Genomic DNA, 22,295 nt, shown 5'->3' with positions numbered 1-22,295 from the left:
GCTCTTCTCCTCCATAGGATTTAGAGTGATGCTTTTTCGTCCCATGCTAACGCGACCACTTAAAACTTTCTCTCAGGAAACACTGGTCAATCTTGACTGCACCATGACAGCCAATACAAAGGTTGTTTTGCCGAAACTTATCTCATTGGCCAGAAACTCATCTGTCTCTGTCGGTTACTCCCATTTGAGTAGCTGATAGGCCCCGTATACTTGGTGTGACTTCAACTGTTGCTTAATCTCCTTGACACTGACGGGTTTCCGAGGTGGGGCCTGCTGGTTTTCTGCTCCCTAATGAGCAACAGCTTCCGTCCATCGTTGCAATGCAATTTCTTCGATCCGGATCCAAGATCACGGATACGAGCCATAATATCGCTGTCCATATCAAGTTCAACACGATCTTGCAGGTCGAAAGGAGTGACGGTAGGTGCTTGATGTATTGAACGTATTTACAAGTTCGCTCACATCTTTGTTCAAAGTCACGAAGGGATTCTATATCCCCTACTTATTGGATTCTCGGAAGTAACAGACATACAGCAGCAACCGCTGCATATGGATTCATTTGGCAGCGGTCTGGCTCGTCATCATCAACAGATCCTGTCATTCCACATATTCTAAGCAAGTTTATTCTGTGTTGGAGGCTGGGCTCCCTAGACTAGCTAGAGAATATAATATTAGTCGCATTATTAGCCCAAAAATTCATGAAACTTCTCTCGATCGACCTCGTTTTCAACGACTAGCTCTTCGGGAGCGTAGTCGACACTTATCCTGATTGCGAATGTATCTTCTCAAGGAAGTTTCTCCAATAAACATCTCTTCATGCGGCTGTAGAAGTGGCAGATTAAACACAATACTTGAGGCAGGTTATGCACAAACACAAGTCATCTCTCAAGGCGGCGTTCATATAAAGCTAACAGCTGTCCTGAGAGCAGGATACCTCGATCATTGCTTGACACTGCTATGGACTATCATGATGTTTCTTTACCACAAGCAATCTGGTTGTGAGTCAGATGAATATGAAACAGCCTGTCTTTTAAAGTATCGATGAGTGCATGAGTAGCACTAGCACTGTCAACAGTGACCACTGGCATACTAGTGGTATGAAAAATGTTTGTGTTCCGTTTGCGGAGTTGATTTATATATGCCCTTGTAACCGGGGTCGCAGCATTTGCTGGTGTCACTGTGGCAGTTACCACCTCTCGAACCTAATCAAAGTCTTTTTGCGCAATATTGAAAATCACGTCCACACGTTCTTGGGCTCGCCCACGGACTTCAATACCCCAGCTGGTCTGTGTCAGCAACATTGGGGTCTTCTCTCGGATGTGAGTATAGAGTATGCCGAGATTCATTTCAAAATCAACTCGTTAGATCTAACGCTTATGCTCCGGAATCCGCTTAACGAATCCCAAGCTTTACTTGACCAGGTATGAAGTTCACCTTCTTCGCAAGGACCACTGACATAATCCAGATCCACCCCCTTTTCTCTAAGTGAAAGGCCCACCTTCGGCAGAGCAAGAATATGTCCCCCGCTCAGTCTACCATAGCCCAAGATCGTACGGATAGACTCAGGAATGATCGCCTGATAACGGAAAGTGGGGTAGGGATCCCGGTTTGAACGTATCGAGCACGATCATGATAATGATCTTAAGAAAGCGGATTAGCCATTCACTACCCGCACTTTCGGTCCCAAGCTCTAGCATATCTCGAGGGGAAAACAGCAACCACGCGAGAGTGGGGGTTTCCACTTCTTTTGGCACATATCGCTATAGCTAATGGAAAGGACAAATGTTCTGGTAAACATCACGCTGTTAGGTGATGGCATTGCAGAAGTGCAACTTTGGTAAGTGGGTATGGGTAATATGCTGTTTAGAGAAATATTGAGACAATTGTATCTTCCCATGTTGCGATGCGGCTCTTATAGGTGTCTAGGGCTTAAGACAGCAAAGCCTACTGGGTGTTGGATTTGAGTTGGATCAATCAACGATGATCATCTAAGCATTCTCCTCACTAGTGTGCCATGTAGAAGCAGATGTGGATGGCAGTTATAGAAAGTGTTTATAGCCCAGTTGTTCGATATTACTGCGTGATGCGCATTGGCTACCCTCCTTTCAACGGCCCAGCACTTACAGATGAGGTTATTGAGCTTGCTGTTCGACGTAGACTATTGCAAGGTCCGGTCTGGAGTATGCTCCATCATGAAGGGGAGATACATATCCTCCACAAGTAAAACTCAACATTGTCTGCTCTTCCAGTGGCAGATTCATAAACTATATCGGTTCACGGAGTGTAGGGTATCTGTCGACCGGGTATTCTAACCTCCCTATTTCGAAGTTACTTCCTTGATGTGCTTTGCCGGGTTATCGGTGGGTTAGCTAGGGATAGTTCTCCTATAAATGAGCAGTATCTCCGGCATGTCGCTACCCAGGTTTTATCTCCAAATTCCACAATTACTAGGGCGTTCTCTCAGCAGACGCGATCCTTTGGCATCTCCATTCGCGTCGAAGTCAGAGGGGCCATTTCTTAACCCTTGTTTGTATTGAAATAACTAGAAAGGCGATTGCACACGAGGCACCGGATAACTTTGTAGGCTCGCTGGACATCATTTTTGAAAAGGGCTCCATAGCTTGTACGTAGATATGGTGCATGGTTTCTGGTAGAGTATGGGAGTAAACGCAGAGTTAAGCACACCTTCCTCTCGTCTCGTACAGGTAGATATCGAGGTTATGAGATCCTCAAGGACATTGAAGGTTATATATCGATGACCGAAGGAATAGCTAATCTGACTTCACTCCGTAATTCCATTCATCATTCAACAGCATACGTTTCTCCCATTACCTGTCCAGAGTTAATAAGCCTATACATTCCTTAGAACCAACCAGGGACAAGGGAATTTCCAATATGGCTTCAATCCCACCAAACCCCCACACCCAAATTCAATAATCACTAGATCCACTACCGGAATCAATTCCCAAAAGCAGCCCAAGCTTGCAAAGCCCCCATAAGCGCAACCACAATTCCATTACTCTTCACTCCCCGTTTCAAATACCACCCGGAACTAATCCCCACAATAGCCGTCATTAAAGCCGCGACAGCCCGGTTAATAGGGTCGTTCAGCAGAGCCGGGTTCTGCGACCAGTTGTAGTTTATCAAGGCTACGTAATTGTTAATTAGTATTTGTTGGATGCGCAGGAAGCAATAAGGAATTACGAGTTTTTCAGATATTGTCGGTTCTAGAGAGAAACGTACCATTCATAAGAAAGAACCCACTCCCCTGATACCAACCTGCTCTGGCACAGGTGTAGGCTAGATTAGGGAGGGTGCGGACTTGGGGGAGAGATTGCCAGTCTTTTGCGGAGAGCTTTTTTTTTTTTTCATGGTCTATCGTTAGTCTTTTTTTCCTTTTCTTCTTGGGGGATTATGTGGTTGGGGTTGATGGTTTGTAGGTGTGTATGTACCGTGTGGCCGAGGGAGATTAAGAGCCAGCCTGCGGCTGTTGACTGGAGGGCTGTGGGCATCTTGGTTTAGATCTTGTTACGGTGGATTGGAGTTAAAGAGTTGTTGGAGTGGATAGTTATCGTTGAGGTTCGAGAGGACTTAAGGGATGGATTAGAATGAATAAATGAATGGTGATTTATGCCAAGGCCGAGGAACTCGGTCCGTTAGTTGTCGATCTTTCAGTTGATGGTCGCTACTGGCTTTATGAGCTTGGAATAGATCACTGTTTGTTGATAAAATATTTATAGGACAGGAGAATCTAGTTAGGGAGAGGAGAAGTGTCTTCGGAAGTAACTGAGCCCTAACATGCCCGGATGTTTCTCGGTTTTATGCTGAAGCTGTGGCCTTTATCTCCAATGGTCCTTACAAAACTCGGCGTAACCGACATAGGTGAGGGTATACAAGTCAATCCAATATGCACCAAGCGCCTCAGATATCAATGTATGTACACCAGAATACAGCCTATTGTACTTGGGATATATGCTTCCAAAAGAGACCAACAAATGAACACCAACTACACCAACTCCGCCATGCAAGGTCAATCTGACAATGTACAAACAAACACAACCATATGTATATGCACCTGTTTCCCCGCAGTTATTTCTCTGTATACTGTTCGTTGCTGGTAGAGGCCGCCCGACGTCCCCATCCAAAGAAGCCGCCGCCGCCGGTAGCAGGCTCCGTAGACGCCTTATGGAGACTTCCCGCGGACGAAGGTGATCGAACGATGGAATTGCGGTCGCCGTTCTGCGACGGGGATCGTTGAGACGCTGCTATTAGCTTCCTCATTCCATCCATCTTCACTTTCATCTCTTCCAATTCCTGCTTGGCTACCGCCTCCGCCGTCTTCGCATTAACCAATTCGAGCAGCAAGGCTTCTTCGGCAGCCGGTTTGTTATTTTCTGTCGACAGGACATTCTGCAAGCCGAGACTGCTAGTCCTCTTTGTGAACGTGCTCTTCTGCGAATTAGTGCGAACCAGTCTCAACTCCCGCAGGCCGCCTGGGATACCCTCTCCCGGTTCGCTGACTGGCGAGCCGTAATCTGGTGGTGTCTCGGCACTACTTCGGGGGTTTCGAGCCGTGCGCAATTCGCGCAACATGCGTTCGAGCCGTTGCCGTTCCCGATATCCATCCTGAATGCGACCCCGCGCTTCGCGTACCTGCTCGCGCAGTGAGGTATTCTCCTTCTCGTGTTCGTCAATCCGGCGCGTTAAATCATGGCATCGGCCGGATTCCACAGAATGCATTTCCTTCCACCGATTGAGGTCTTCCAGAAGCTGCTGCTTGGTTTGGCCGATCGATTCTCGTACAGGGGCTTCGGTCGCGCCAAATCGCCCTTCCGCCTTGGTGATCAAATCGGTCGGGGGATTGTCGAGCTCCTTAATGTAACTCAGCATCGTTTTAGACAGTTCCTGATCTGCTTCGCGCTCTTCGCGCTCTTGTTGTAGTTCCCGAGTGAGGTCCGCGTGTTGTCGCTGTAAGTCGCTGAGTGCCATGAGCAGGTCTTCGATCTGCGTGTGGAGATCACGATCTTTGTGCTGCGACATCATGGACTTGACACGCGGCTTCGGCGCATCACTGGACACCTCCGTCGGAGCAGTGCTAGCATCCGACGTGGATTCAATCGAATTGAGCGTCGAAGTCATGCTTTGTTTGGAAGTGGTGCGGCGAATGCTGGCCGAGGAACTAGCGTGGTTGGGGTTGAGGGTAAACGGCTTGGCAGAAGTGTGAGAGCTTGACCCCGCCCAGAAACGGCCCAGAAACCTAGACGCCGCTGCTTGCATCTGTGGGAAGGAAATGCCGGTCGGCACTCCTTGCGACTGGTTGTAGCTGGCCTCCAACGTCTGGAGACTCTCCTTGGTGACCAGCGAAGTCAACGAAACGAAATCGTTGACGAAATCGTCCGCGTGGCAGGCATATCTATCTCTGTTAGGCTGAGATTCTCCCGGCGGAAAGAGACGACTTACGTATCCCACAAACTCCTCGATAGCAAAAGCTGCATGACATCTTCAAATTCCGCGCATGCCATAATCTTTTTCTCATTGCGCTGCATGAGCGATAGCGCCACTCGCATTAAAGTTTCACAGGCGCCTTCGAGGAAGATGACATCGTAAATCCGGAGAAGCATTGGCATCGGACACGCGACCGCAAAGAACGATAGGAACCATTGCGACACGTAGATAGGCTCGACATGCAGTGACTCCAGGTGCGCATATAGAGCTGGACGAAGACGGGCGAGAAGATTTTGGAACTGGTACACACGGAGATGGAGCCCGGAGAGATCCGGAAGGTAGCATGTACGCATGTCATAGTGGTCCATGAGCCTAATTCATCAGTCGATGGCTCAACTTCAGTGGAGAGCAAATGTTGACTTACCGTACAAGGACGCAGAACGCTTCAGCGTCTGTCATGTGCATCAACAAAGGACCAACCACAAACCCCAGGCCTTGGCAGTAGCCGATTTTCGTATCGTAGAGACTGAAGCACTTCAGCACTCGAGCGAGCATTTGCTGTCCCTCCCCGTTAGGATCGCGGAACATCTCTACATTGGGGAAGCTCCGGCCGATATCTTTCCCGATCAGTCCTTCGTATGGACTCGTCTCGCCGCAAAGTCGCTGGTACTCCGCTAACAGTGTCGTATCCCGTGCTCCAGCCAAGCTAGGCCATACAACCCCTCGCAGAGGAGGTGGGATACCACTACGGATCTTATTCGAGGTCAACGTCGGCAAGCGCTGGGCCGTTTGTGGGTAATCCGAGACTAGAGCCGCCCAGAACTCGAGCTCAGTCAACGGGGGCGGCGGAAGCTGGGAGTATCGCAGCGACCGAGGGTCATCGTTGATTAATTGCTTAACCTGACGCAATGACTGCGACCGGGACTTCCTCACTCCGCGAAACTGCTGTGCTTGCAAACCTGACTTGGGATCAGTGGCCAGAGCATTATTCTCCTGTTCCAGCCGAGCTAACAGGAGCGAGGTAGACTAAATCTGGTCAATTTCTTCCATCATGCTTTTCTAGCACCCATCAGCATCGTATGGTACGCACCTCATCAGAACCCTCCCCACGCGGTTCTTGTTCTTCAGATCTATCCAGTTCCCTCCAGTCAACACCATCGACCTCGCCTCGGAAGATTTCTTCGCTACTTCGTGAAACGATCGAGGCGCGGTATGTCCGTGGTTGCAGAATTTGTTGTTCCGAGTCTCGCGTGGGCGTGGTACTCGTTGGTTCGTCGGCATCTACGCTCTCTCCCGTCGGCGACGTAACTTCGATCGGGGTCTGAGGAATGTCAAGCGTCCGCCAATCGGGCTGTGTATGCTCGGAACTCGATTGTACGTCAGATAAGGGGACAGTCACCATTGAGTCGGAATGTTGATGAATCGGAGGGATGTTCTTCGGCACGCCGGGCGAATGAAGTTGCGCGGTGGCCGCCTCGGAATTGTCCATGGTGTCAGTGTTGTCTTTTTTTTATTTTTATTTCCTTGTATAGAATTGTCGAGATCAGTGACTCATCCCTCCGCTGAGTCTCTAGCGAAGGACGCGCTGATGGGATAACGGGGGTTGAGGGGAACGAGGGGCTAACGGAGAGCGAGCACACGATAAGAAGAGTGGCGGCGATCAATCGAAGCAGTGGCCGTCAAGAATGACAGCATTTCTGAGTGCGACCACAGTGAATAGAGACGACGATGATATCGTAGCGGGGTGTAGAACGAGTAGAGGACAAGTCAAGCACAAAAATTAAAAATTTCCCAGGAAAAGAGAAGGGGGGGGAAGAAAGTTGAGTGATCGGACTCCTGAGGAAGAAATAATAATGACAGCAAATGTAGAAAGTTGTTTAGCTTGAGTAATTAGTGTCGGCCACTACCACAATACTATGGAACCCACTAGTATTTCCATAGTCGTTAGTACACGGTCATGACAGCCCTCCCTCAGGGGAAATTCAAATTAGTATTAGCATTTTCGTCCCCTCCGAGTCCCTGAGAGTCTCGCCTGCCGATCGCTTTCAATAATTATCTCCGCTTCTCTCGTCCTGAATCTCCTCTTCTTCTTTGTGATTATCATTGTGCGGGACTGAAAGAATTGTGAGTTCGTGGACATGGTACCATATTGATCTGGATCAGGTACTCGGTACTTCCAGAGTACATCCAGGGTACTTCCACCCTGCACCGAACCATGGAATTTTCCTCCACTCCAACCCCGAAAATAGATCTTCTCTGCGACAGACCACGGATAGATCACTCAACCCTCACTTTCCTATCAGCGGTGTGTCAATCTATTGTATTAACGGGGGTAATCTCCGAATCCAAGACCAAAAAAGCCCTATGGACACACCGTGGAATTAGTGAGTGCCTTTGAATTCTCTGGATCCGGTCGATCCAGACCGAGTCTCCACTGCACTATAATCGTCCATAACAATTTTTAACGCTGCAGCTGATTATCCACTTCGATACGGTGAGGAGACAACTTGGAGCTTTGACATGGAACACCCGAAAAAGTCATTGCAACGATGATCATATCGTCTTTGACAATCGACTGTCGCTAACCTGTTTACGCTTCCCCGTAAAATCTATTCCATGAGTCCTTTGTTGCATACAGTACTAGTACAAGTAGTACTAATGTGTGTACTGTACCTGCATGCAGTCCCTCAGGGCAAATCCACTTCAAAGACAATAGAAATTCCATGACTGGCCCATTAATGGCGCCTTCCCCTGAATGTAATGATACAGCCCAATAACGAGTTTCATGCGTTTCGGGTATGATGGAGTTCAGATTGATTGGCTGGTCAGACGTCTGACACGACATCATTGGCCGCCATGTAATATAATCTGTATCGGGTATTGTATGCCAAGACCAGCCTGATGTTCCTTGTTCGCCGTTGGGTTCATATTAACATTAATCTATTTAGATGATTAAAAGTAAAAGGAGGGTTATAAGCATGTGGAAGTGATAACAATGGAAACTTCCATCATAGCTTTAGAACATTTCTCTACAGAGCTAACTTCAAATGGTTAGTGACTCGAGCATATAGGGTGCTTGGCTATAGCGTCGGCCGTTGGTAGTAGTCACTAATGCTACAAATATATATATATATCTTTCTTGAAAAAGGGGAAATCTCCGCCGAACCCACTACCAGTGGTCGCACTACAGGGTCGAGCAGTCATTATCGTTCTGCATATAGAAGTCCCCATCTGTTCTAAGACAGAATAAGGGCTGTTTGGTCAAACGCAAAGGACACATGGACACTGAATTGTGTAACATGAGGAATACTTCTGTATGGATCATACGTATTGATCGGTCTGGTTGTCTAGGGGAACTAAGCTGTAAAAGACTGTAATGAACCACTTCACTCTGTTTTCGTTTTTACACAATAAGTAAGAGAGGTGTGCAATGACCACAGATAAGAATAGTCATGCACACTCACTCTGTCATCGAAAATCAAGTCTGGTTCGTGTCCAGGCTCATTTCCCCTCCCCCGCGCCCCCTGGATGTTTTGGTCGCCATTTCCCTTTCGGGCGCAAGTGTTTAGGAATTGCCCGTTGCGGCCAAAACTCCGCCACCCCGGGGCGGAACAATGCTGAACCGATGGCGGAAAGACAGTTTCTGCCGTCAACCCATTAGTCGCATGGGCGCGTCAACAACAAAAAATCAACACAAGAGACGACAAAGGAGGAGTTTCTGACTGGGGGCCTTTACTGTGGTTTTGTTCGTTTATTCTCAACGCCACCTAAACTTCTTTTGCTTCTTGGAGAGCGCTCACATGCCTTCTCCCCTATTTCTTTAATTTTCTGTCACTCGTTGCGCACGTTTCCTATACTTTCTCCTAACTTTTCAGTTCTCTCACCATGGACGACTCGATAATGGATGATTCCGTCTTTGAGGACGATGGCTCTGACTTTGAGCCCGAGCCCGTATGTTGGATTGTCACGTCCCTCAATCCATCCGTACATATACTGACAGTCGCATAGAAGCCCAAGGCGAAGGCGGCCCCTAAGAAAGCAGCTGCGTCTAAGAAGATGACGCAAACAACTCTCACAGGCAAAGCGACCGGAAAGGCCGCTGCTTCAAAGAAGCGCGCCAAGCCAGACAGCGATGACGACGACATGTCAGACGGCGATCAGCTCGACGATGACGACTCCGTCCTGTCACATACACCCCCGAAGAAGGCGAAGAAAGCTCCCGCAGCGAAGAAGGGCGGCGCCAAACCTCTTGCAGATGTCGAAAATGAATCCTTCACGAATGATGCTGACGCCGGCCCCAAGGACTCGAACGTATCAGAGAAGTACCAGAAGGCAAGTAGGCCGGGACAATTGCCAAGTCGCTAGCTAACCAAAGATGCAGCTTACACAACTTGAACATATCATTAAACGTCCGGATACATATATCGGGTCCATTGAACGTACCTCGCAGCACATGTGGGTGTACAGTTCGGAGTCGGAGGGGATGGAGTTCCGTGAGGTCTCGTATGTCCCTGGTCTCTACAAGATCTTCGATGAAATCGTCGTCAACGCTGCCGATAACAAACAAAACGATGCCAACATGGACGAGATTCGCGTGACCATTAGCCGGGAAACCGGCGAAATCAGCGTCTGGAACAACGGTCGCGGTATCCCAATTGAAATGCACGCAAAGGAGAAGATTTACGTTCCGGAACTCATTTTCGGTCATTTGCTCACCTCCTCTAACTACGATGATACCCAGCAAAAGGTCACTGGTGGTCGTAACGGTTTCGGTGCTAAGCTCTGTAACGTTTTCTCCACCGAGTTCAGCATCGAGACTCAGGACTCGCGGCAGAAGAAGAAATACAAACAAACGTGGACCAGCAACATGACGAAAATGGGCAAGGCGAAGATCACTGATGCGAAGGGTGACGATTACACCAAGGTCACATTCAAGCCAGACTACGCCAAGTTTGGAATGGACGGTATGGATAACGACTTCGAGGCCCTTGTGAAGCGTCGTGTTTACGATTTGGCGGGAACCGCGAAAGTGGCGGTCAAGTTGAACGGTAGCCGGGTGCCCGTTCGCAACTTCAAGAAGTACATGGAGATGTACACCAAGGCGATCCGCCGGGAACGTGGTGACGATGGTCCAGCCGCTAAGGACGAGATTATCACCTGCAGCCCTGATCCTCGTTGGGAAGTCGGCTTTGCAGTCTCAGATGGCTCCTTCCAACAGGTGTCGTTCGTGAACTCCATTGCTACGACCTCCGGTGGTACCCATGTAAACTATATTGCCGACCAGATATGTAACAAACTGGCCGAGCAAGTGAAGAAAAAGAACAAGAACGGCGCCACTCTAAAGCCTGCTCAGATTCGGAATCATATCTTTATTTTCGTTAACGCTCAGATTGTCAACCCGGCCTTCACCTCTCAAACCAAGGAGCAGCTGACCACCAAGACCTCCCAATTCGGCAGCAAATGTGTTCTGGAAGAGGACTTCTACAAGAAGATCTTGAAGACGGACGTCATGTCAAATATTTTGCATTTCGCTCAGCAAAAGGCCGACCAGATGCTGAAGAAGACTGATGGTGGTCGCCGTGCTCGTATGAACAATCCCAAGCTGACCGATGCAAACAAGGCTGGTACCAAGGATGGCCATCATTGCACACTAATTCTGACAGAAGGTGACTCGGCCAAGGGTCTGGCCATGGCTGGACGTTCCGTGGTCGGTCCAGATCTCTTTGGTGTTTTTCCCCTCCGAGGAAAGTTGCTCAACGTCCGTGATGCCACTTTTGAACAGATATCGAAGAACGCAGAAATCCAGAATATCAAAAACTTCCTTGGGTTGCAGCACAAGAAAGAATACACGGATACCCGTGGGCTGCGTTATGGACACTTGATGATCATGACCGATCAGGATCATGATGGTTCTCACATCAAGGGTTTGCTCATCAACTTTTTGCAAGCTCAATTCCCGAGTTTGTTGAAAATTCCGGAGTTTCTCATCGAGTTCATCACGCCCATTGTTAAAGTGTGGAAGGGTGACCCGAAGAATCCTACGAAGCAACGCTCGTTCTTCACCATGCCTGAGTATGAGGCCTGGAAGGAGGAACACAAGCACGAACGCGGCTGGGACCACAAGTACTACAAGGGTTTGGGTACCAGTACCACCGAAGATGCACAAATCTACTTCCGGGACCTTGACCGCCATCTTAAGGAGTTCCACACCATGCAGGACAACGAGGTGGGCCTGATTGAGCTTGCTTTCTCCAAGAAGAAGGCCGACGAGCGAAAGGAGTGGTTGCGTCAATTCAAGCCGGGAACTTTCTTGGATCACTCAGTGTCCAAGATTTCTTACACCGACTTCATCAACAAGGAACTTATCCTATTCAGTATGGCGGACAATATCCGTTCGATCCCTTCGGTCGTGGATGGCCTCAAGCCCGGTCAACGTAAGGTTCTCTATACCTGTTTCCGCCGCAACTTGAAGAAGGATATGAAGGTGGTCGAGTTGGCGGGTCACGTTTCTGGTATGACCGCGTATCAACATGGTGACGCCTCCTTGCAGCAGACCATCGTTGGCCTGGCACAGAGTTTCGTCGGGTCCAACAATGTGAACTGTCTGGAGCCTAGTGGTAACTTTGGTAGTCGTCTTCAAGGTGGATCCGACTGTGCCAGTGCTCGTTATATCTACACTCGCCTGTCGCCATTCGCTCGACGTGTCTTCCACGCTCATGACGATCCTCTACTTACTTACAATGAGGATGATGGTGAAAAGATTGAGCCGGAAGTCTACGTGCCCGTGGTTCCCATGATCCTGGTCAACGGCGCTGACGGTATTGGCACCGGCTGGAGTTCATCCATCCCTAACTACAACCCCGAGGACATCGTGGACAATCTCAAGCGACTCATGGACGGAGAAGAAATCCGACCCATGCAGCCATGGTTCCGCGGATTCACCGGTGAAGTCACCGATGTCGGTGGCGATCGCTTTAAGTTCAGTGGTATCATTAAAGAAACTGGTGAGAAGGAAGTTGAGATCACCGAACTTCCTATCCGGACCTGGACTCAGGACTTTAAGGACAAGCTGGAGGATATCATCAAGGCTGAGAAGACTCCTTCGTTCATCAAGGACTACAAGGACTACAACACCCATACCAAGGTACATTTTGTCATCCAGTTGGATGAGAAGAACATGAAGGGCGCTCTGTCTGAAGGCCTGGAGGAGAAGTTCAAATTGTCCAAAACGGTGGCGACCACTAACTTGGTAGCTTTCGACCCAGAAGGTCGCATCACAAAGTATGCGGCCGTTGATGACATCCTTAAGGAATTCTATACCTATCGTCTAAAGTTCTACGAGAAGCGCAAGCAGTACCAACTCTCGCAGCTTCAAAAGGAGCTCGACAAGCTCAGCAACCAGGCGCGCTTTGTCCAGGAGATCATCGATGGGAAGTTGGTCGTCTCCAAGAAGAAGAAGAATGTCCTGGTCCAGGAACTGAAAGACAAAGGCTACAAGGCATTCCCTAAGGTGGCTGAAGCCGTCAAGGCTGGAGAAGAAGAGCGCGTCGTTGAGGAAGAGGATAACGAGTCTGACTCTCAGGACACCGAAGTTCTTTCCAGTGCCTACGATTATCTTTTAGGTATGGCCATTTGGTCTTTGACCCAGGAGCGTGTCGAAAAGCTCCGCCGCCAGATTGGCGACAAAGAGGTCGAGGTCGACGCGTTGATCAAGATGTCCAAGGAGGATATCTGGAAGCGTGACCTGGAAGAGTTCATCGCTGAATGGAGATTCCAGCTCGAGGATGAACATCGTCGCCAGCGTAAGGTGGCCATGATGGGTCGGCGCGGGTCCTCGAAGCTCATGACGACGGCTGGCCGTGGAGCGGGAGCGAAGAAGCGCAAGGCTGCTCTTGGAGATGACCCGGATGATGAGGACTTTGCCGCCCCTAAGACGAAGAAGTCCGCTGCGGCCAAGAAGGCTGAACCTAAAGGCGGCCTCCTCAACTACCTGAATAAGCCAGCAACGAAATCTAAGTCTCCGCCCAAGGACGAAGACAACTCCGACGAAGACTCCGATGTGGAAGTAATGCCTAAGAAGAAGCGTGGAGCGTCCAAGCCTCCCAAGGAGGAGGATGAAGATGACGACTTCGGTCTATCAGAAGTAGAAGAGATTATGCCGAAGAAGAGTCGTGGAGCGTCCAAGCCTCCCAAAAAGGAGGATGAAGATGACGACTTCGGTCTATCAGAAGTAGAAGAGATTATGCCGAAGAAGAGTCGTGGAGCACCTAAAGCTGCCGCTAAACTCGCTTCCAAAGCGAAAGAAGTGGACGAGGATGTAATGGAAGTCGAGGCACCTCCCAAGAGAGGCCGCCCAGCGGCTAAGGCCAAGCCTAAGCCTACGGCTAAGCCTAAGGACGAGGAGGACGAGGACGATCTTGATGATGATGACTTCGCTGAGATCACAAAAGCTGAGGCGGCCAAGTCGTCCGCTCCCCCTAGCCGGTCTCGCAAACCTATCAAGTATGCTATGAGCGACTCTGACAGTGACAACGGAGATGATCTCCTGGGCGATGTCAGCCAAATGGTCAAGGGCATTGGAGCCAAGGACAGCGCTACGTCCGACTCCCGAGAGCTTTTCTCCGAGCATAAGCCCGGAAGCAGCTCCGGATTGCAGACAAGCCCTCCGAAGACATCGAGGATCTCATCTGATTTCGACGATGAGACTGATTACGGCAAACTCTTGCCTTCGAAGTCTCCGCGGCGATCGTTGCAGGTCAAGCCTAAGGAAGTGAAGGTCTCGGATGATAATGTCGCCGAAGAGGACGATGAGGAGGAGCCTGTGAAGCCCGCCGCCCCTAAAGCTAAGTCAGCCGCAAGGGCCAAGGCGGCAGCCACTGCCGCGAAGCCGACCACCGCGAAGGCGCGCGGTCGTCCTAAGAAGGATGCCACTGCTGCTGCTAAGACGGCTGCGGCCACCAAGCAGACCACCTTGTCACCAGCTGCCAAGGCCTACGCTTCCAAGCAAGCCAAGACCACTACCCGGAAGAAGAAGTTAGCCGATGACTTATCCGATGACGATATTGACGCTATGGCCAATGATATCTTGGACTCCCCCGCTGGGGGCAAGAAGGCGGCCGATTCGGAAGAAGAGGAGGTGCGTCCTGCTCGGAAGCCCGCTGGTCGGCCTGCACGGCGAACTGCAGCAGCCAAGAAAACCTACGTGATCGACGATGACAGCGAGGACGGAAGAGATGCTTCGGAAGATGATTTCCAGGAGGACAGCGAGTGAGGCGAGAAGTGATGCACCGGGAGACGTTGAGCGTCTAGATTTCATTTCGTGATGGTATCAAACTATTGACGGCCATTCTCTATTGTGTTCCATATCTCTCTCTTTTCTCTTATGTTATTCTTGATTTTGTATCTTGGCGTTGGGTCTCGGAATTGACTCGGCCTTAGGGGATAGCAGTAATTTAAGGCATTTACCACCGAGCAGAAAATCAGTCACTTAGGGCATTTGTAAGCCGGCGTGAAGTCCGAAGCCCCACATATTGATTGACAAGCTTTTTTCTCCGAGTCGGGAAATCGGGCGTAGGGTGCGGGCCCGATAACCCATTCAGGTAGTCTTTCAAGTGTTTCCATGCAGCAGCAATCACCGTCTAGATTCTATCACCATCGTCCCTGTCACTGGCCCCAACCCACTAGAGCTCCCGAATTGCTCCACTGTCAATCCGAGATAAGGAAAAAAAAAAAAGAAAAAAAAAGAAGGATCCTATTATTCAGCAGCTCAATGGCCCTATATTGACTGTGCGATTTCCCTCGTTTTCTTCTTTCCTGGACCGTAGTCAACACTGACTCTTTACCATGCAGTCCTATCTTCAATATCGTCGCATCGGCCAGGCCGTGCGCAAGCAGCTTGCTGACCATCCAGAATGGGGCCAAAGCGTACAAGGCGAAAGCAAAGATGCCAGCGGTAACACCAGCGAAAATGACGAGACGGTCTGGGAGAAGAGACCTGAATCGCGACCACTGGCGCTACCCCCAGGCGTACAGCGCAGAGACATCACAGCCTGCAGTAGTGGGACGCCCTCGTCAGTCTTCCTTGTAGGCTGGGAGCAGGACCAGGATCCCATGAATCCGCGCAACTATAGCATGACAACACGAATCACGGCCACCCTGATCGTTTCCGCCCTCGCCTTCGCGGTCGGTGCCGCATCATCAATCGAATCCGCCGTGATACCCCAAAACGCCGCTGCCTTCAACGTCAGCGAGGTCGTCGCCTCCCTCGCAACAGGAATCTACCTCCTCGGCTTCGCCGCCGGCTCCCTCGTCTCAGGACCCTTATCCGAAATCCTCGGCCGCAACGCCGTCTACATCGGTTCCCTCACCCTCTTCATGATCTTCATCATGGCCAGCGGCCTCGCACCCAACATCGGCGCCCAGCTCGCCTTCCGCTTCCTCGCCGGCGTCTTCGGCTGCCCACCTCTCACCTGCGCCGGCGGCACAATCGCCGACCTCTGGAACCCGCTCGAAAAAACCCTCACCTTCCCCCTCTATGCGATCACCTCCTTTGGCGGTCCCGTCTTCGGCCCCGTCATCGCCTCCTACATGGGCCAAGGCACGCTCTCCTGGCGCTGGACAAACTGGATTATGCTGATAATGTCCGGTCTGGTAATGGGCCTAATCCTCCTCTTCCAACCAGAGACCTACGGACCCCTCCTCTTAAAATGGAAAGCCGCCCACCTGCGCCAGGTCACCGGAGACAAACGGTATCGGTCCGCAATGGACGTACAGAAGATCGCCCTCTTCGAACGGATTCTCGGGGCTTGCAAACGCCAGTTCTCACTTACGGTTCACGAACCAATTATCCTGCTCATTTCGTTGTACATGACGGTTATTTATATCGTGTTGTTTACGTTCTTTGACGGCTATCCGTTTATCTTCCAGGATGTCCATGGTCTTAGTCAGGGTCTGACCAATATTGTCTGGGTCGCTATGTATGTTGGTATTGCGGCGGCCGGGTTGTGGGTTCCTGTTGTTTATATTTGGACTAAGAGGGAGTTTGAGGCTGCTTCTTCTTCTTCTACTACTACTACATCTACTACCTCGGGTTCGGTTTCGCAGTCAGGGACAGATCCAAATTGCAATGCAGAAGGTGAACAAGAACAACAGGAAGAAGAACAAATTCCCAGAACCCCCCACCCAACAAGACCCGAAAACAGACTCTGGTTCGCCATGCTCGGTGCCCCATTCATTCCTATCGGATTATTGTGGATGGGCTGGACAGACTACGTAAGTCTAACTCTCCCCTTCCCCAAACAATACCATCCTCAATCCAACACCCAACCCCTAAACTCAAACCCTAATCCAAATACTAACAAAGAATAAAAGGAATGGATCTCAATCTGGTCCCCAATCATCGCCTCTGCAATCTTCGGCTTCGGAACCATAACCGTCTTCATCTCCAGCTACATGTACGTAATCGACAGTTATGACATCTACGCGGCTTCAGCGTTAGGGTTCATGACTGTCTCGCGGTATTGTGCTGCGGGCGGGATGACGGTTGTCGGGATCCCGTTTTATAAGAATTTGGGCGTGCAGTATACGCTTACCATCTTGGCGTGTATTAGTGCCCTTATGACGCCTGTGCCGTATGTTTTTTGGTATTGGGGGGAGAGGATTAGAGGGTGGTCGAGGTTTGCGGTTGATTCTTAGGGTTCTTTCCTTTTAAGGGTGCTCTTTGGGGGGCTTGGGTTGGGTGTGGGTTTTGTTGGCTGTTGGGGGTTTATTGGGTGGTTAGAGGGTAGAATGAAGGAAAGGAAGATGGGGTTTTATGTGTTGCAGTGTAGGGGATGAATGTGTGTGTGTGTGTGTGTGTGTGTGTGTGTGTGTGTGTGTGTGTGTGTGTGTGGATGGACTAAAAGATAGATATAGATATAGATATGTTAATCATAATAGAATGTCAATGCGATTAAAATGACTACAGAATATAAAACCTAACTCCCCGACCTTGTCTATGGTATTCGTTTCTCATTTCGGTTCTTCGCTGTAAGTTCTCCATCATAGAAAGACCGACTAAGCAGACGCCCTGCGTCTCTTCCTTCCCCAGTCCACCCAGACATACTCCTCGTCGCTGCCGGTTGCATCCTGCATGCACAGACTAAGCAGAGCATGTGCAGCCTTCACCTCCCGGGCGAAGAGCGCCGATCTGTACTTTCGTCGGGCGCACGTCTCAACATTGTATTCGTCATCATCATTCGTTGAGGTATTTTGCGGCTGGATGATGTTGCTGATGGCATTGCCATCGGCACCGTCGCTAGCATGATACTCATCATCAGAGTCAGATAGACACTCAGTCGGTGTGTCCATACTCTCAGAGTACGGTGTAGAAGAATGGGTCACCTCGGAACTACTATCGTCGTTGGTTATGCCGCGCACACTCGAAAGAGAAGCCAGGACCTGCCGTGGGCTCGAAGATGCTGCTTCGGTGCTGCGGGGTGTGTTCACCGGGGTGAATGTGTTGTGGACCGGACTGGTTGGGGTTCCATGGTATATGTCTGGAGTGCTGCGCTCTGGAGATGAGGTAGAGCGATCGGGCTCGCCATTATGGAGTTTAGGTGGGTGGAAGATAGGTCGGAGGGAGGTGACTACCGGAGCGCGGAGCTCGAGCATTCGGTAGTATTTCGCGGTTTCGGTGGCTTTTTGCACGATCTCCCGATCTATGAGCATGTGTCCGTATTGACTAGCGTTGGTGGGGGGCACGCATAGATATGGGAAGTCGACGCCGAACAACGGTGTGAGCGCGTGGCGGATATTCCAGCAGAAAGTTGCGGCGACGGCCTTTGCGGCTTCAAAGGGCATCCAGTATCCTATCGAAGGTTAGTTGGTTATAAATACTGGGTGATGGAAAATGATCGGTACCTTGTGCTGCGATCGCCCCGCCTGTGATACTGTGACAGATGTCGCGAAGACCGGGGTTCGCATTCAGGACTTTGGCAGGAGTGGTCTAAAATCCTCCGGTGAGTTCGAGCCCGCGCCCGTTGTCATGGGCATACACATACCTTGGAATATTGTTGGCACTTGAAAAGATGTGTTGTGCGGACAAGCCCGATGTTATAGTCCCACGTCACGGTCCATTGCTTCTCCTGGCCTGGGATCTTGAACGTATACTGAAACACTGTGGATATCAGGATCGCTGTCTTTGTACGTAGATAAGCACGACATACCTTCAAAGCTTTCTCGTCCCGTCTTCTCTTGGAACGACTTCTTGTCGCTGTTATAGGGTATGTGTCTAGGATATTTGATGATATCTCCCATGGGATGGAGTTGGAAATCGCGATGCGCTTTAATTAGTGCTTCGCTGCGCTCCTCACAGGGTGGATACCGCAGCTCCCCCCTAATTTTTCCCCTGTGGAAGATCGGAGCATCCTTCGCGATCTTTGGTCTCTTCTGACGTGATTCACTGCAAGGAACCGGGTCGGAGCTCGTCGGAGCCGGGCTTGGGAGAGAGAACTCTCTTGCATCAGGAAGCGGGTTCAGAAGTGATTCTATGGATGCCATGTCTCGATAGAGTTTGTAAGCAGCAAGTGTTTCCAGGTACTAGTGAAGCATGAAAAAAGTGTCGCCCCGACTAAAGCAGTCGGTGGAAGGTGGCGAGATGATAAGGGAGGGATTTATCTGACTTCGCAGGACTAGCGATCCTTATTAGACCCTCAGCCACAGAAAACGGTTGTAGAGATTCTAGCCCGCATCAGGGATGTGCGAGACAATGACGGAGGCAAAAGGAAGCAGATGGATATGAGGGTAGATACCCAAGCTTACCGCTGCTCCGGGCATTCGTCTGAATCTCTGACAACTTGGAAGACAAGAAATATAAAAATAAACCATAGATTTACAAAAAATAACAAATATTAATGTGTGAGGTAATCAACGCCACAACATCTTCTTTGTCAGGTACATCCAGCGGCGCAACCTAGAACCATGGAGTGGATACTTAACGACATCCGACAAAAAGGATTAGATAACTCCACTGTTTGCCAGAAGCCGTCTCTGCTCGAGGCAATGGGCCATCTAAGGCAGCGGTGAGCCAGACTTACAGCTACATCCCCCACTGGACAACTGGGCTGGGTTCATGTCTTAGAGTTGTCGACATAAGAAACCCTCACCGGTACCTGGCCAAAGGGGCATCACGAGGCACCCATCAGATTGGGCAGACAGCATTGGCGAACCCATTCTGCCATACCTCACGCTAAATTGAGTAAGTACTCTCCAGGCAAAAGTAGAAATTGACTCGGCAACGGGCTCTGGATCTGTGCAGTTGCGATACCAGCAGGCGACCTTGCTAACGACGATTTCACTTCTCTTCGAGGCTTCACTTGTTCCACCTTCCGACCTGCAGCTACCCCCTCAAGATGACGCAGAACCAGGAACGAAACAGGGTAGATCAGTTTCAGACACTTTCGTCCCATGTGGCGGTCTTACCTGGTTGAGCAGGACTGAAACCACACTCATTGCTTTTTCGTTGATTCTGATCTCCGCGCCATGCAAACAGACGGATACGGCGGTCTGTTAAGCATAAACCTAAACGAGAAGTGGAACCATGGAACCTGAGGATGTCCATTTGTATCGCAATCAATTGTGCGCAATCTTCTGCCAGTCTTTTTCCATCATTGCGATATAGTGCGAGCTACTCCGCGAATGATATAAAGTAACTGTGTATATGAGTTCGTTCCCAGAAAGAGCGAGGGCTAGGGTCACTGAGACATTAACCCCCATGAGTGTACGGCCAATAAACGAATGGGTGCCGGGCTTGTGAGGCCGTCATTGGGAGGGTCTCACCTACGGATACCTGCATACTTTCCCAACGAATGATTCATCTCTGATGACCAAGCCCCTATCCAGTCGATTTAGCGTGTGCGTTTTTGGTAAGGGCACGTAGAGAAAGCTTAGGATAAACCATGTGAACCTACAACTGTTGACCGCTTGCCCATGAGCGAAGCCCAAAGTAGCCCCGATACCGCGGACAATAATTACACAGAGCGTTACTGAGAGTACTGAGATCATTTCATTCTCCATCTTTGTCAGCCAACGCTACGTCACGCCATGAGCGATGCCTCTTTGGTAACTTGGTCTAAGTTCAGCTGAAGCCTCACCTCTCATCGAGCGTAACACCACTCCACGCACTAGGCTGGCTGCTCGGTATCCATGAAACCAACTTCTACATTGGTCTGAAGGTTTTGTCCCCACAAAGCTATTTGTCATAAATGCATCCAATGTTTAAGACAACTTGGCTATGGGCATCAAAGAACCTTCCACGCAGGCTTCTCTGCACGTCCCACTCATGGTGGCGTCGTTTCGCAGTGTTTGCCTTGCTAATTTCTTGATTCAGGATTTCACATTGATGGAAATCCTCTTTTTTCTTTTCATTTCTTTTCATTTCTTTTTTTTTTCTTTTTCAATTTCGATCCCGTTTGCTGGATCCTTCAGGAGTATGTTAACCAACAGAATGTATGAGAACATCGCACTTCTTTTTTTTTTCGTTTTACCCCTTTCAATAACAGCCCTAGGCCTTTCGACAAGGATCGCCTACCTCTTGCGGGAAAGTCAAGCTCGACAGTAGTCTGCAATCCGGGACTCAGCGTAAACCAGCTGTTCTGCAGGGGGTGCTGACTTCTAGCTCAGGGGTAGGGAAAGCACAATACAGAGAAATATTAGAATGCCTTTGGCCAGTCATTTGATGAGTAGCTCTGGATTGAGACAAAATGTAGGCTGTAGAAACAGAAAGGAAGCCCAATATCCGAACCATACGGTTCCTGGTTTGGAGTGAGACTAGAAGCATGAGTAGATTCAGGCCGTTCGTTCCGTGTCTTTACTTGGAAAAGACAGCATATCAAACGAACAAGTCCCAAATTGAAGTGAGTTGGATTCGAAAAAGAGGCTTAAACATAAGACACCACGGCGTGAGTTGTAAGACACTCTTTCGTGTTTGAATTTGTCTGCTGCAATCACACGTGGACCTGGCTTGCTCTGTGGTACAGCATTTCAGTTACGAACAAACGAAGCACCCAGGTAAAAGGGAGCGATTGAATGGATTGGCACTGTTGTTGGAGAGTCGTCAGACTAGTGTATAAGTGAACTGTTTTGCTGCAAGTTGGGTCCTGTTACCCGATTCGGATGCCGCCGCTTTTATGAGGGCAGTATGTGAGTGCTCTCTGTTTCACTCCGGGCTACGTACTTACTAATTACTAGAGTTGCACACGGGTCGGGTTTTTGATAGGTCTCCACGCACCCGACCCAAAACCCGCTAGGTTTAGGCCTCCCCGACAAGCGGGTTCCCCGCCAATACTAGGCTAAACCTAATTAAGTAAGGTGTTGCTTATTAACCATAGCCCTTACCTAGATAGGCCTAGTATAAAAACCTTTTAAGCTCTATATCTCTACCAATTCTATATATATAGAATTAATATTAAAAATACATATATATATATATATATTCTAGCTCTATATAAAAATCTAGAAAAAATCTAGAAAATCGATATTATAATACCAAGAAAAACCCGCTCGAGTTCTGCCTTCTATCCCCGCCCCCGACCCGGAGCCGGGTTGGGGCGGGTTCGGGTCGGGTCCAGCGGGGAACCCGTGCCACTCTAGCTGCTGTACAACACAAACTTTTGCGTGTATATAACCTATACAGGGGGTTGAATAGATACCTATATTACAAATAGCTTCTGTATTAAGTATATTATCTAGATATGTTATGTATGTATCTACTGTATAGAACTTGTCCGGGACTGATTCTATTGTGTTGTTCTGTATTTTATGTCATTGTTTTCCTGTGGGCGCACATTAACCCTGACTATATTTACCTAGAG

General features: G+C 49.6%; 5 protein-coding genes across 5 annotated transcripts; 2 read left to right on the top strand and 3 right to left on the bottom strand.

The window, feature by feature from the left end:
• Positions 1-2,764: 2,764 nt before the first annotated feature.
• Positions 2,765-3,549, bottom strand: BDV27DRAFT_71947 (uncharacterized protein). The gene is made up of 3 exons (XM_032077399.1): positions 3,453-3,549; positions 3,244-3,355; positions 2,765-3,149 (listed from the first exon to the last, which is right to left on the bottom strand). The coding sequence occupies exons 1-3, from the start codon at positions 3,510-3,512 to the stop codon at positions 2,959-2,961; spliced, it is 363 nt and encodes a 120-aa protein (XP_031930556.1). The 5' UTR covers positions 3,513-3,549; the 3' UTR covers positions 2,765-2,958.
• A 215-nt stretch (positions 3,550-3,764) lies between these two features.
• Positions 3,765-7,336, bottom strand: BDV27DRAFT_123767 (putative GTPase activating protein (Evi5)). The gene is made up of 4 exons (XM_032065938.1): positions 6,536-7,336; positions 5,870-6,471; positions 5,461-5,817; positions 3,765-5,413 (listed from the first exon to the last, which is right to left on the bottom strand). The coding sequence occupies exons 1-4, from the start codon at positions 6,932-6,934 to the stop codon at positions 4,090-4,092; spliced, it is 2,682 nt and encodes an 893-aa protein (XP_031930555.1). The 5' UTR covers positions 6,935-7,336; the 3' UTR covers positions 3,765-4,089.
• A 2,260-nt stretch (positions 7,337-9,596) lies between these two features.
• Positions 9,597-14,922, top strand: BDV27DRAFT_123763 (DNA topoisomerase 2). Its single transcript, XM_032065937.1, has 2 exons — positions 9,597-9,777; positions 9,827-14,922. Exon 2 carries the CDS (start codon positions 9,899-9,901, stop codon positions 14,714-14,716), a length of 4,818 nt encoding a protein of 1,605 aa, XP_031930554.1. The 5' UTR covers positions 9,597-9,777; positions 9,827-9,898; the 3' UTR covers positions 14,717-14,922.
• Positions 14,923-15,288: 366 nt separating this feature from the next.
• On the top strand, positions 15,289-17,139 carry BDV27DRAFT_169611 (MFS transporter; the record flags this gene model as incomplete). Its single annotated transcript, XM_032075082.1, has 2 exons — positions 15,289-16,716; positions 16,816-17,139. 2 exons carry the CDS (start codon positions 15,289-15,291, stop codon positions 17,137-17,139), a joined length of 1,752 nt encoding a protein of 583 aa, XP_031930553.1.
• Positions 17,140-17,499: 360 nt separating this feature from the next.
• Positions 17,500-18,984, bottom strand: BDV27DRAFT_154905 (putative APSES transcription factor Xbp1; the record flags this gene model as incomplete). Its single annotated transcript, XM_032072045.1, has 4 exons — positions 17,500-18,293; positions 18,346-18,430; positions 18,486-18,601; positions 18,651-18,984. 4 exons carry the CDS (start codon positions 18,982-18,984, stop codon positions 17,500-17,502), a joined length of 1,329 nt encoding a protein of 442 aa, XP_031930552.1.
• Positions 18,985-22,295: the final 3,311 nt, after the last annotated feature.

Source organism: Aspergillus caelatus (assembly GCF_009193585.1).
Source record: "Aspergillus caelatus strain CBS 763.97 unplaced genomic scaffold BDV27scaffold_35, whole genome shotgun sequence".
NCBI lineage: Eukaryota > Fungi > Ascomycota > Eurotiomycetes > Eurotiales > Aspergillaceae > Aspergillus > Aspergillus caelatus.
Note: the sequence above shows the minus strand (reverse complement) of the source record. Positions and strands in the feature narration are given on the sequence as shown.

What these genes read in the sequence shown, in the direction of transcription:
- BDV27DRAFT_71947 (XM_032077399.1), bottom strand. Translation starts at nt 3,512, where the DNA reads ATGCCCACAGCCCTCCAGTCAACAGCCGCAGGCTGGCTCTTAATCTCC. An exon ending in TAATCTCCCTCGGCCACACG is followed by an intron (nt 3,356 to 3,452) that starts GTACATACACAC and finishes AAAAAAAAAAAG; the next exon opens with CTCTCCGCAAAAGACTGGCA. An exon ending in TGGGTTCTTTCTTATGAATG is followed by an intron (nt 3,150 to 3,243) that starts GTACGTTTCTCT and finishes ACAATTACGTAG; the next exon opens with CCTTGATAAACTACAACTGG.
- BDV27DRAFT_123767 (XM_032065938.1), bottom strand. Translation starts at nt 6,934, where the DNA reads ATGGACAATTCCGAGGCGGCCACCGCGCAACTTCATTCGCCCGGCGTG. An exon ending in GTGGGGAGGGTTCTGATGAG is followed by an intron (nt 6,472 to 6,535) that starts GTGCGTACCATA and finishes GACCAGATTTAG; the next exon opens with TCTACCTCGCTCCTGTTAGC. An exon ending in TCGAGGAGTTTGTGGGATAC is followed by an intron (nt 5,414 to 5,460) that starts GTAAGTCGTCTC and finishes TAACAGAGATAG; the next exon opens with ATATGCCTGCCACGCGGACG.
- BDV27DRAFT_123763 (XM_032065937.1), top strand. Translation starts at nt 9,899, where the DNA reads ATGTGGGTGTACAGTTCGGAGTCGGAGGGGATGGAGTTCCGTGAGGTC.